The sequence below is a fragment of the Aythya ferina genome (genome assembly GCF_964211825.1).
Source record: "Aythya ferina genome assembly, chromosome: 2".
NCBI classification, from domain to species: Eukaryota; Metazoa; Chordata; class Aves; order Anseriformes; family Anatidae; genus Aythya; species Aythya ferina.
The window spans coordinates 61,154,918-61,168,968 of NC_140297.1; the positions used below are offsets into that span (position 1 = coordinate 61,154,918).

The window sequence follows — 14,051 nt, forward strand, 5'->3', positions numbered from 1 at the left end:
TTGTTTGTTTGTTTGTTTGTTTGTTTTTTCCTTGGGGCAGGGGCAGGGACAGGCAGCAGACCTGCCTGCAAAAGGTGCGGAGGATCTCCAGCACCAGGTGGCCAAGCTGTAGAAGGCAGTGAGAAGGTGGCGCATTATCAGGGAGGCTGAGGAAGAGTTAAGACAGATGGATCCCAGCGCAGTCTGCAGTGAACCCACAGCCCATGGCCAAACAGCCCCAAACTCCCTCGGCAGCACTTACAAAAGGGAGGGGGACCAATAACACCACAGGGTGGAGGCTGGCTACAGCAAGGACCAGCGGGAGAAAGTCTTCCCCCAAAGCCTACGGTGCCCTTACAGACCTGCTTCACCCCTCTGCAGACTTAAAAGGAAAGACCCACTGCAGAAGGGGTGGAGCTGAGTAAGGCCCAGTCTGCTCCCTGCAAAGTAACAACTAGTCCAGCTAAGAAAAGGCGAAGGGTGACAGTGGTAGGCGACTCTCTTCTGAGAGGTATGGAGACACCCATCTGCTGACCTGATCTGCTCTTGAGGGAAGTCTGCTGCTTACCAGGGGCTTGTATCAGGGATGTTACCAAGAGACTGCCAAGCCGTGTACAGCCTAAGGACTATTATCCACTGCTGCTGTTTCATGTGGGCACCAATAATGGAGCCAGAAGCAATCTGAGGAGTGTCAAGAGAGACTAAAGAGCCCAGGCAGCAGCAATAAGGGACTCAGAAGCATAGGTAATTTTTTTCAACAGTCCTCCTAGTCAAAGGGAAGGGAATTGAAAGTGCCAGTCGAATCTGGCAGATAATTGTGCAACTGGTGCCACAGACAGGGTTTCGGCTACTTAGACTATAGGACTTGCTTTGAGAAACCTGGTCTGCTGTGGGCTGATGGGATCCACCTGTCATAGGAGGGGAAGAGCATCTTCGGTCATAGGCTTGCCACGCTGATGAAGAGGGCTTTAAACTAGAGTTGCCATTCTTGTCAAATGTCAGCTATCCCTAGGTTTCTTTGTAAGCAAGTTCAGAGGGTTTTAGTGTAGGAATTGGATGGAGATCATCTTCTCTAAATACAGCTCTTGTCTACCCCAGGTAAGTGGAGTGAATTGTCCTTTGGAGGTTACTGCCTTGCTCCCTTAAGTAAGAAGAAAGCTTAGACAATTTGCTTCTTCGCAGTAAGTGAAATGAATCCCAACAAAATTGACTTGCCAGACTCACCCAGGCATCCACTCACTCACAGACTGTGGCAGACTGGAGAACTGAGCTTGGGTTTTTCTCCCATTCTCTCTCAGAACAGTTAAAAGAGTTATCCATATTCACACCCAACTTTTTTTTTTTTTTCTAAATAATCCTAATTCTCTACTTTTATTAGTAAAGCCATATCAAATGCAGTTTTTCTACAGTGCAAATGGGCTCCATTGTGGATAATCATAATCTATTTACTAAACAAAAACTGCTGTAATCTCATTACGTGTTCAGGATGCCAACTCCTGTACTTACCACTACGCCTGTCTTGAAAAGGAGGTAATGGACTGTCTGTGTCACATCCGCAGCATGCATTAGGTTGTGATAAGGATTTTTGTGTTTGCTGTACCCAACCTCCAGAGCTTCCACAAAGGACACCAGGGCAGAAATTGGGATCTGAGAAAAGTAGTACAGAATTAAAAATGAAATAAGCACCTGTAATTGCTAACATTTGGATGGAACTATTTTTATAAGAGGCCCCGAAGAGCAGTTTATACTTCACAAACAAATAGCATCCTAAAACATCTTAAATAGGCACTGGAGAGAGAAAGTGAATCAAGTTCACTTCCTCCAACTGGCTTTCCCATCCCTAATTATGTTATGGATGATGAATCATTCACACACATAAACACACACTGGTCAGTACACTATGCAGTGCCATTTGGAGTGCACATGCAGTACAAAAAGTAACAGAGTACTTGATTGATTGCGCCCAGAGAAATATTTCTGTTTAGGACACAGGTGTCTGTGTGTTCCCCTCACAACCCTCTGGTATGTATCACTGCTTTACTATTCACATTCCAGATTTTGCAATTAAATACATCATATAGCAAGTCTGAGATTCTCTATTAAGAAGAGTATCATTTATCAAACCTCTGATTTTTTGTTGCCAAATCCAGAGTGCCTATACTATGGGCTTGTCATACTTTTTGACTCCAGGAGTATAAACATACACACTAGAGAAAATTAAATTCAGGGGATTTCTATGGAGGAGACTACATAGGTGGTGTCAGCTGCATATATATGCAACTAGCAGCATGGATTCTCCAATGTTTTCCTCAAGCTGTAAGTACTACACTTTCATATTTCTATAGTTAGAGTTTCATAGTTATTTTCCTCTTGGATATGTATCATGGGCTGATGTAATTCTGACCAATCATCATCTTCAAACATTTCTCATCAGACATGGGTAGTTCATGAAGTACAGGAGTCAGAGAAATGTAAACATTTCCCAGTTAAAGCGAGTGGGACCTCCCAGAGAAAGTGTCAATGGAGGTAAGGTTAATGGAATATTTGGGTGGGGAGAATGGTAAAGATTTAAGAGCAATACTTCTGTGATCCAAATGTAAGCCTGTTCAAAGTTGGAGTAAAAGATATGTAGCATTTGAGACTAACAAGCCGTGCTCTCATTTTTTGTTTGCATGCTTGAGATTGCCAAGAGTCTCAGGAGAACGACACCATCATTACCACAGGATCAAGTGTAGTAGTTCCCCTAAATTTCATGGGGAAGCTGTTTGAAGCGTACCCACTACATGGTGTCCTATTGCAATCTACTTAAATAACATCTTGCCCTGGTTACTGAAAAAAAAAGGTTATACTAACCTTTTAGGGGAAACAGTGAACACAAAGCCTTCATATACACCTTCAAATACAGCTAAAATAATTGCATTCTGAATGGAACAAGCAGAATAAGAATGAAATTCAAGAAAATGCAAAATGGAAGAAGATACCCAACTTACAACTACTGACCTTGAAACGGTTGATCAGATCATAGCGTGTGAGAAGTTCATAGAAAATGAATTTCAGTGCATGATCCCCACTGGCATCATTTAATGCAAATACATCGAAGGACCACTTGTCTACATTCTGCAAGAATGAGTAGAAAAGACAGTTAATATGGTCATCCTTTTTACCATCACAGTTCAATTTCTATCACTTTATATCTATAAATGGTGGAGAGAGGGGATGTAAGTGTATAGCTTTTCTTTTTAAAATCTTTCTGTTTCATTTAACTAATGCAGAGTTTAATTTACTCATCAGTATTGTATGACTCATGTTTAAGAAGCTTCCATTCAGAACACTTATGTTGCTTGTTTATTCTAATCACAGTGATGCACCATATCAGAATTCCATCAGCAAAAGCCGAATGCAGAAAGAATCTTGTTTTGCTTTAGTAACTGAAACATTGGGATGGCCATAGTGTGGCATGGTCATATTTTCACCACTTGCTACACAGTTAACCAAAATAATAAATATCTAGAAGAACCATCTTGCTAGACTCAAAGAGTAACTTAGCTCCTTGAGATCTGAATATGAACCTTGTGATTATTGCAGCTTCAACTGCCCAAAGACAGCATTACTCTATTTTTTATTTTTATTTTTTTTAATTAGCTTTAAATTTTTATTTTTTTAAAGCTAAGTGAGTTCACTGGGGTTTTCAGAAAACTACAGAGCAGGAGAAAAATCACAGTAATGTTACATTATGTGCTAATAATGATAGAAAAAAAATAACCTTTGTAACATGAAAGTAAATACCAAACTCCAGTTGGTAGAGTTCCAGTCAGCTGTAAATGATATAGTAATGCTGCAGGGTGGTCAGTCAAGAGATGGAGAAGGGAAAGTTCAATTCCCAGATTATAAAGCTAAGGAAAAGCTATAAGCTCATAGAGCTACCGTATAAAGTATAAACTTTCTTGCAGAAGGTTCAGTTCAATCTCAACTCTTAGGGAAGGCAGTGGGAGCTGACAACACTCATTCTCTGTTAAGATAAAGTATCTCAATCTCAGAATAGGATGTTCCTGAAACCCAATGAACCTCTCTCTCCTCCTCCTAGCAACAAAGAGTAAAGGTGTAGATGGAGTTATAGCTAGGGGAATGATATACACATCAACTCCACAGCTGCATCTGGCACAGGACCAGCTCTTGGTCTCTCTTTCCTGCTGAGAATTTAGATGTGCTTCCCACAGGGATGCATCCAAAAGACTCTCTCTAAACCACATATTAAAGATTGATATCTATAAATTAAAGTTTTCCTCCATTTTCAAACTGTTGCAAGTTAGCTCCCATTTCCTTTTGGCACTTTCACCAAGAAAGATGACTGCATTTCATATACATACATGTATATGCACAGCTGGCTCTCAGAGCACAAAATGGGGCTGTTAGATATAACATTGAACAGTGTTGAGGAATAGAGCCATCTGAAAATTTACAATCCTTTCTAGAAACATGAAAAATACTAAATTACACTTTTCTAACAAATTCTTAAAGCTCAACCCACCGTTGCTGTTTGTTGTCACGGTCAGTTCTCTCCTGTGTGGGCTGATCCTAACAACTTTGCTATCTACGTAGTGTTGATTATATAGAGCTGAGTATGCCTTTTGGGAAAGTACAGTCCAAGGAAAGGCTAATTTGTGTCATAAAGTGAGTGAATATCAAGGATGCTGTAGATTCAGCTCTGCTTTCATCAGAATTGTTCCATCTATCCCAGTAAATCATCCTCTGGTGGAGCAGTTGATTTCACAAGCTGTGTAGAGCCCACACAATGAAGACAGGGTCAGGCTTCTACAGAAATTGTTTGTGGCCCAAGTCACAGAACAGCAATCATAAATTGCATCTTTTCAACATTTCCAATAGGTGTTGGAGAGGGAAAATGGCCAAAAGAGGAATAAGTTCCACCAAGAAAGCAGGTTTTGAAGCCCTTTAACTATAAACTAGGAAATGAGCAAGAAAAAAAGTCCAAAGCATATACTCAGTCAACTTTCAATATTTTGCTGTTTTTTGAGTGTTTTTATTTCATAATCACTAATCTCAGGTAAGGGAGCAAATTAATTTAACACTTGCATATGTATAATAATTGACTTCTGGTTCCTTTGACATTGAATTTAATGACTCAACTATGCTGAAATAGAACTCATTGTAAGGCTATCTTATCTTGTAGAAAAAAAAGGTTTGTTTTTATGTATTTTTTGTAGCAAGAAATTTTTATCGACTTTTTCTTGTTTCTTTATTTATTTTTTCTTGTTTCTTGCAGCAGATGAAATGAACCAAATTGCAAAACAGGACATCAAAGTCGTTCTTTTACACTTAATAGTGGTTAACCAAATAGATGCTAAGTTTCACAGTAGCATTATTTAGATTTCATTGATGTAAAAATCCTTGTTCTCATTTAGTCAACAGAAGTTTTGCTATTGACAGTAATGACAGAAGCATTTTACCCTAAAGAACTAGGGGGAAAATTCTCTTAACAGAAGCATGAACGTGTTATACATTGCTTAGAGGCTTGCAGCAATACCAGCTAAACTTTGAAAAACAGCAGATTTTTGACCTTTAAAAAATTTAACACAGAATTGACCCATATATTGGGAAGAGATCTATAGATAAGCAGAACTTCACAGGCATTTTGTGCTGCAGGAGAAAAACCCTTTCTTCTCAGTAAAGAGAGGAGGAGAAGCAAGGGATGGGAAACTTCCTTTGCTACTCATTTCTAGGTCACTGGCCCTGTAGCCTCAGTTAAAGTGTCATAAGCTGCGCTTATGCTACCTATACTCACTGCAGTGTAACTACAGACCCAAGCTTATCTTATCTCGCAGTCCTGTGTCTTAAATATTTGGCCATTGTTCCATCTCTTGGGGGAACCTAGAGATAAAGTGAAACTCCAGTTCTTTGTAAATGTTCAGTTTTCTGCCTTTCCATCTGTCCTTAACCTTGGAGACTTGATCTGTCTTTATAAGCCAACAAGCAGATGCAGCAACAGATATCTTTTCAACATTACTGGTAGGCCTGACAATTTCTTGTAGCCACAGTCAAGATGATGTCTATATTGCAGATACCAAGTAATTTCAGACACTGTCACTTTGTAAGTGACAACAGTTTCTGTGTATATGCATATTAGCTAGCCAAGAAAATACTTCCAGGACAGCCTAGGCATCAGAAAAAGCTGAAACAACAACAACAACAACAACACACACACACAAAAAATAAATCTAAAGCAGGTAAATATTTCAGCAGTTAGTTACTATTAAGTTCCATCTCTAGCACTACAGCAGATCACCAGAACTTGCCAGGTAAATGAACACACTTATTCACACATCTGCATGGCCAATATTCATTCAAATGCGATACAAATCTGATCATTCCTTTTATAGCACTACATCTTACATCACTACACCCATGTCATGCAGAAAAACAATTATCTATGGCAATACCAAAATCAGTATCTGAGATACATACACAGAGAGAAAGAGATGCTGTGGAACCAATTCAAATATTGCCTAACTTCTCACCCACTGAAAAAGGGAGAAAGAATATGCCTCAGACTTACATGGCTACCACTCCATCCACACTCTTTGCATAGGTTACAGTACTGCATTGTTTTATTAAAACCAACCTCATTTTCACAAGCTGATTCCACAGCTTTGGTTTACTCAGTGCAGGCATCTTGTTGGTCACCACAGCAAAAAAGAAGAACACAAAATTCAAAAATAAACTTTTCAGTCCATGTTGTCTCAGCCCTTGTCCTTATTACTATAACTCTAAAGGGAATATTGATAATGGCAATATAGACCATCTGAAGAGATGCCTGTGGTACATCCTATACCATTTTTCATGCTTAAACCATTAGCTCATTTTACAGAGCTCACCAAGCAGTCAGGTGGCTGTAAGTTTGGGGATTTTTTTCTTTAGTTGGCTGTACTGGACTGAAACAAGCAAGAAATATACCATTTCCCATTAAAGAAATGGGACTGAGAAATTTAAGATTAAGTATTATTTCAAAGACAGAACACTTCTCAAAAACAAGTAATTCTTATTTCAACCATGTCTGTTACCTACCCCAAAGCCATCCAGGCAGAGACATGTTCTCAAAATAGTTTAAAAAAATATATACATCCTAGAGTGCACAGTAGCCAAGCAGGCATTATTTCACCCTGAGCAAAATTAGTCAATGCTTTTGTTGTTATTGATGTGTCTTAACTTACTCTAGCTTAATCAGTTCACTCTAGCTTAATCAGTTCTGTTTATCATCCTTAATAACTTAAAAACAGAGAAAGGGGAGAGGGCTTAAGTGACGTTTATGTCAGCTGAGAGTAGCTGCCAGGTCTTGGACCGTCTTGTTACTCAGGAAAAGAGGTACCACTATAGATGTGTTACCCCATAATCTGGCTATGAGGTGTAGTTCTAAAACAAGACTTTAGATCCCATTTGCAGGAGTGAAGCTAACACTTGTAAATCTGCAGTTGGAAAAAGGTGTGAATAAATGCTACAATTTTGTACATGAAGGTCATCATTCTTGTTGCACTCAGTGGACCTTTGTGATTGCTCCATTATCTTTTGATCAGCTGTACTGTCCAAAAATAAATGGATTCGGTACCCTAACTGTAGGTCTTTCCTGTGTAGAGTAGAGCAGGACTGTTTCACAAGCTTTACACGTAACGCCCCTATATATTCCCCTTTGTGTTACCTTTTTTCATCTGTGTATGGCGTGGTTGAACCACACAGAACTTGTGATCTGCCTCATTACCAGACCTCTGCAAAGCTGCTGTGTAGATAGCTGGGGGCTAACTTGTATTTGTGGTCTTGATAATTCTTGCCTGAATCAAAAACCTTGCAATTGCCCAATGAATTGAATTTTATTTTTGTCAGACTTCTTGTGACCTCTCTGTCTTTCTCTGAAATTTCAAAACTCACAAAAGACTATTATTCCTAAGATGACTGTTGCCTTGAAGACCTAAAGCTAAGAAATACGAGAAAATCCCTCCTCTCACAGCAATTGATACTTTTTTTTTCTCCATTTCTCTTCACCCATGTTTTCTTTCTTCACTGTGCAAGGTTGTGATTGATTTTAGCATGTTACGAAGTCATCAGTTTAGTCACTGGAAACTAGAATAGAGCTGTAACCTTCACAACTTGAAAATGTCCAAAGCCTTGAACACTGTTGTTTCTTTTATTGAAAGAATATTCTCTTAGGCCAGTAAATTATTAATGTAGATAAAATAAACTAAACATTAGAGAGGAGAAAAAGGCAAGTGCAAAGACTCCCAAGTCAAATATCACTGTTGCCCTGATGGTTTATACAGACATGCCCATGCCCTGCACTTTTTTATTAGGATTACCTTTAGCACTCCAATTACAGCTGGTGGGTAGCTCAAACCAACCATATTCGATGTCCGTCTGTACATTCTGCCAAGATGAAATAGATAAATCAACACACAAATAAAATTAAACAAAAACAAACAAAATAAACCAATAAGGCAACACACCATTACAGGAGACCTTGCTTAGCCCAGCAAACCCTAACTGCAATTTGTTTTTTATTTTCTTCTTCTTTCTAACTTGTACACAAACTCTCTTAACCATTCTTATTGTATAGACTAACTTGAGATGATACACTTCCCAGTATCTCATACCTTGATCACCTGACAGGACATCAGAATCTGTCAACAGCAGATCTTCATCAGAGGGAAAGGCTACTCTCAAATACACAAGATATTCCTCATTTTCCACTGCAGATAACCACACTGCCTTTTCACCTTTTGTAGTCCTTTGCCAGTCATTTGTTGTCTGCAATAAATCATCTCTAGTTTGGTCCAGCTGCTACTTTTGTCTATTTATTTATTTGTTTATTTATTTATTAAGATTGGTATAAAATCTTTTAGGTGTTCTCTGTGTACATATGAGAGAGAATAAGCCAACAATCAATATCTGCAACCATACTAAGCAAAGCACCCAAGTATGTACTAGATTTTAAACTTGTTTTCAGGCCACACATTTTAATAGACTTTGACATGGCTAAAATGCTTTTCCACAGCTCACCCTTTGTTGCACTTAAGCAATGCAGGACTAAAAAGAGGTGATGGAAAGCTGTCTTCTCCTTCTGCCAGGACACAGTAGTTTTCTCTTAAGTGATGACTCAGGCAGAGTCCCTCTCCCTTAGCTCAGGAGAGCAAAACCTTCCTCTGGTGCCATATCACATCTGAATATTTCCTCTTTAAGGCCACAGTGACTCAGATCAACTGGAAAACAGCCTCCTGCACCCAGATCTCTGCAGTTCATTTATTTCTTTGTTGAGCAAGTCTCTCACTGAGAGTGAGGGTTAATTCACAAATAGCCTGTCAAACCTGGGAGAAATCTTTTCCAGGGAGAAATGACAACTGATGCTGTCCTGTTAGACTTATCACAATTGCTGCCACTCTTAACACATCTACAGTAATTTCTTGCACTTTAAGTAACTACTTAAATATGTAGGAGGAAGCTCTGTGTATCTGTATATGGCCTGTGGTCCGTTGTCTGATACGCTCACCCTCCTACACAGAAAACTGCTAGGCACTCAGTGCAATCCTGATAAACAGTGAAAGGGTGCTCTGCAGTGTCCTGGAAGACTCTCCTAGCGCATTCACTCCTGACTTGAATTTTGCTGTAGAGACCTGGGACCTGCTGTCTGAAGTCTCCTGGCTGTTTCACATGCACCAGGCTTCCTTGCTAGAAGGAAGAATGTCAGGGAAGAGTGGTTACTCAGTAAGAAAAGGTAAGTGTGGAAATGAGTCCAAATTTAAATGACTATATCAATTTTAGCAGTATGTTCTGATGCAAATCATGACCGAAAAGGCTAAGAGGTCTCAATGGATTTTTTTAAATCCCCTCTAAGCTCCAAATATTTCATATCAGTCTTGGTCAACACATGTACTATGCAATTCAGGCCACTAATACGATGATACAGAATTTTCTTTTGTTTCTTAGAAGTTCTTCCTAGGAAATAACCAGACAGCAGAGGCAAACAGGCAAGGAAGGGCCTGGTCTGGGTTGACTGAATTTTAAAAACTTTGACTCCTGACCTAGGGCTATGCAGAGGTGTATATTCTGTCAAAATTATTTCAACAGTGCTATTACACCTGTATTACATGTATGCTAAGAATTGATCAGAATGTGCTGCTTCAGCAGCACCAGGTTTCCAGGTGATAATCAGATCTGTGTAGAAACATCATTAGAAATTTATTAAAGTATTCTTTATTTAATACTACAGGTATTACTACTGCAATCCGCAGTACCTGGACAGCTACTAGAACAAAGTAATTACATGCTCCTTTACCTTTCCACAAATATTCCTGCTTGTACTGCATGGACAATGCTTCTGAACCGGGGCTTTTCCTCGGTCCTTTTGAGCATCATCCCCATTTGTCGTGTGAAGGTAGAAGCCAACCAGTCCCGGACCTCTGAGGGCACAGAGTCAGACTGGATGTCGCTGAGCTCATCTTCTGTGTCCAGTAGTCGCCTAGAAGGGGGAGGAAAATGATGGGTAAGTAGACTGCCTTGGAGGGCATTACATCATCATTCTCCAAAAAGAAATGTACATATATTCTACTAAAAGCAGTTGTTAAATGCCTTCAGTTTGTAAGCACTGATGAAACATATTTCTACAAGTCTTTAACAGATTGTTTATTCGCTTGTATAGTTAAATGCCAGATTGTGAAACTTACTGCCATGCTGACAAACAAGAAGTATCAACCTTCTGAAGCACAATGACATAATCATGCACTCACTTCTCATTTTCCTCTCACCAATACTCCTGACCTTTCAGCCCTTCAGATATCACTGACAGTCATGTCTAACTTCCCAGTCCTCTCCTTTCCTATTCTGATCACCTAAGGTGACTCTAGAAGTACATTTAGCACTAGGGAAACAGCACGTAAAAAGAAGGGGAACTCCTCTCTCTGCAGTGTCTTACCAGTCTAACTATCATGACGTGGAGTAAAAAAAAAAAAAAAAAAAAAAAAGTAAAAAAAAGGTAATAATTTAGAAGTCTTGATACAAATGAAAAGATTTAACACTATTCAAAAGGAATAGAGGGGTACCAATTTAGAACTTTCCTTAGAAACTTTCAGAAAAAGTAGTAACCAATTATATGTTAAACTTATGATTGCTTTTGATCTTCCTTCTGCCCTGGGAAATGTAAAGAAGCTTTTAGACCAAGGATTGAAGATCTGCTCTCTGTGAAATTCAGTATTTTAATGATTAAAAACATATTGTCTGTGAGTAAGAAATCTTGGCAACAACAACTTTTCCAACTGATGTGTAAAGTACAATTTTGTGTTACTGGTACTAGATATAAGATGAATGCTGATATCTGTGGTTAACTCACCTAGTTTCATCAATGTATACTGACTCAAGCACAGTTGCAGCATATTCCAAATTCTTCTTTAGGTCTACAACTGAAGCTTCCCCTCTCTCTAACTGCTTTACCAAAGACCGCAACCTGTAAGAGGAAAATAAAAACTGATTGACACAAAGAGAAACAGGTTTGAGAATGAGCATCAGTTCAGAACTGGATCCAGCAAGCGACCTAGTATACATGATAGGCATATGAAAACTTCTGGAAGTCTACAGAGGTTTTTATTCATATAGAAGAAATCAACAAAAAAATACTTTTCACAAATCAGGAACAATGATGACAGACAAACATCACATTATATTTAGACTCAAATAAGTCACTGAAATATCGAAGTCCCCTACTCATGCTGAAATAAGTTAAAACAGAAATAATTTGGAATTTAGCAGAGAAGCTAAGAGAGGGTTATTTCATTCCAGGTATAATAAAGTAACATTCCAAGTAACATCTTGAGCAGTATCTGTTGGTAAATGTCAGCTATTTATGATGACTGCTTTACACATATGCAAAGGTGTATTTGAGTGTATTTAGAAATACTACCGCAGAAACACTATACAAGGTTAAGGAAGTATCATAATTTTCAGTAGACCACAAAGTCACCCTTAGACTATCCCATCTGTATTAGATAAAATTCATGGAAATTTCTCTATTAAATAATTACTAGATAATTAAAAGAGACTTTCTGAAAACAAAAATTTGTGCAGATTCCCTTTTAAAATGTGTTTTTTCTCCTGTATCAAAGACAATGAATATAGTTGCACAATTTTCTTTTGTCTCTTCTCCTTCACTCCTACTGTGTGCCAAATTAGAAAAAGGGGGGAAAAAGAAAAAAAAAAAAAAAAAAGAAGAGAGAGAAGAAAATGTAAAAGAGTGAATCTCAATATTTAAAAAAAAATCAAGAAGGTATATTATTAAAATTAGAAAAAAAAAATCCTTTAAAAAGACCATGGGATAAAGACTTATCATGTTAAAACATTTTGGTCAGTCTCTTCATCCTCATAAGACAGCAGTTAAATAAACATTGTTTTTTTAATTGCGTAGCAGAAGTCACAAGTTGCAATTTGTCCTGCTCATGATGCAGAAACATAGAAGAGTAGCTGTGTCCTCTAAAATCTGGCTTTAATTTTTCAGACTAGTTTTCTTCAGCTTTTTCTATAGTCTGTGGAGTAAGATAAGCTTTTCCACACAGTAATGCACAGCTCAAGACCAATTTATGTGCCCTAAATTGATTCCTTACTCTCACCTTATTAACCACATTTGGAACCCAACCTCCTACACTAGCCAGAAGTTCTTAACATGAAGTGAATATCTGTATTCCCTTGCTATTACAATGCTGCCATGGCATCAATGATTTCAGGAGAAATCAATCTCCACTGAGCTGGCTTTCAGGTGAAAAGAAGAAAAGAAGAGCTGAGAAGTATCCAGACTGCCCATGTGCACTGTACCAACATCTCCTTCCAGCTGGGTTTCCTTCTTCTCCCCCTGTCCTCCTTAACATTGAGGCTGCAGAGAACAAAAATAATAAAAACATCAATGTTTCACTGGCTAGGTCACATAAACACCACTCCTAGTGGCAGTGGTACCACTGACACACAACTATATATTTAGACATACAAAGAATCTCAAACAAGAGGTGGACCCCTCATCTCTGGGCAGATTAACTCATCTGCTTGTTTGTAGCCAAGAAAGCAGAAGTATTTCTGTATTTCATTCCTGATGTGAGAATGGGGATGGAAAGGTCAGGGATGTACAGACATACTGAACCCAATTCTTCCCACCTCTGTAAGCCATTAGAGAGCACTCAACCATACCAGCACATTTCCTCCAATCCTGGAACTCAGCTGAGGGAATCCACAGAGCAACTCCAGCCCCATGGAAGAGGAAACATGCCTTCATGCTCTCATACTTCTGCGTAACTTCACCACCAGGTATGAGTGGCAATGATTTTTGTTGGATGAGCCGAGCTGGGAAAGATAATCCTCTACCCTTTAGGTCAATAGCTTCTTCAGGCAGCAGCACATGGGGAAGCTGAATGCACCTCCTTCCTAGAGCCAAAACCACTGATCCCTCCTTAGACGTTCCCAGCTTTTGTTGCCAATACAGGAAAGGAGGAAGAGAAAAACAAAAAGCAAGCAAGCAAACAAACAAACATACATGCACACACAAAAAATCAAAACCAAAAACCAAACCAAACCAAAGAAAACCATCACAGCTTTCACACCTAAACAGCAAGCAGTGGTTCACATGCCTTTTCCTTCCTTCTTCCAATGTGTAAGGAATTTAGAGATGTAACCCCTTAACTTCTTACCAGAAACTGTTTGTACATAAGACAAAGGAGTTAATATTGCAGGAGGAACATTATCTTTGCCTCTTCTTGACTTTTATTTCATTGATTTAAGTACCCAGCAGCTCTATGCCACAAGTCAATCAAAATTCATGTTCAGTAATAGCACAGTGAGTAACTGCTGCTTCATGGCACCAACATTCATCACCAAAGAAGATTATGCAGAGTACTCTGTGCATCAATCATTTAGCAAAACAGAAGTACAGTTGTTATAATAAAACCTTGTCAAAAGATCAGCCACTCTCATGTGAAAAAAGATTACATTGTCTTTGCCTTACCATCCATTATCTATAACTATTTCTGACTCATTGAGTCACA

General features: G+C 38.8%; 1 protein-coding gene and 1 long non-coding RNA gene across 15 annotated transcripts in view; one reads left to right on the forward strand and one right to left on the reverse strand.

Annotated features, from left to right (window-relative positions):
- The window catches only part of PDE1C (phosphodiesterase 1C), a 369,737-nt gene that overhangs the window by 69,561 nt on the left and 286,125 nt on the right, over positions 1-14,051 (reverse strand). For all 14 annotated transcript variants that reach the window (XM_084509312.1, XM_084509305.1, XM_084509314.1 and 11 more), the window contains 5 exons: positions 11,363-11,476; positions 10,313-10,495; positions 8,340-8,406; positions 2,980-3,096; positions 1,486-1,626 (listed from right to left, as the gene is read on the reverse strand). In XM_084509312.1, coding sequence (XP_084365438.1) covers positions 1,486-1,626; positions 2,980-3,096; positions 8,340-8,406; positions 10,313-10,495; positions 11,363-11,476 — 622 coding nt within the window. The remainder of the gene's footprint in view (positions 1-1,485; positions 1,627-2,979; positions 3,097-8,339; positions 8,407-10,312; positions 10,496-11,362; positions 11,477-14,051) is intronic.
- Positions 435-10,997, forward strand: LOC311431602. Its single transcript, XR_014689548.1, has 3 exons — positions 435-1,077; positions 9,647-9,751; positions 10,247-10,997. It is a non-coding gene; the product is annotated as an uncharacterized lncRNA (long non-coding RNA).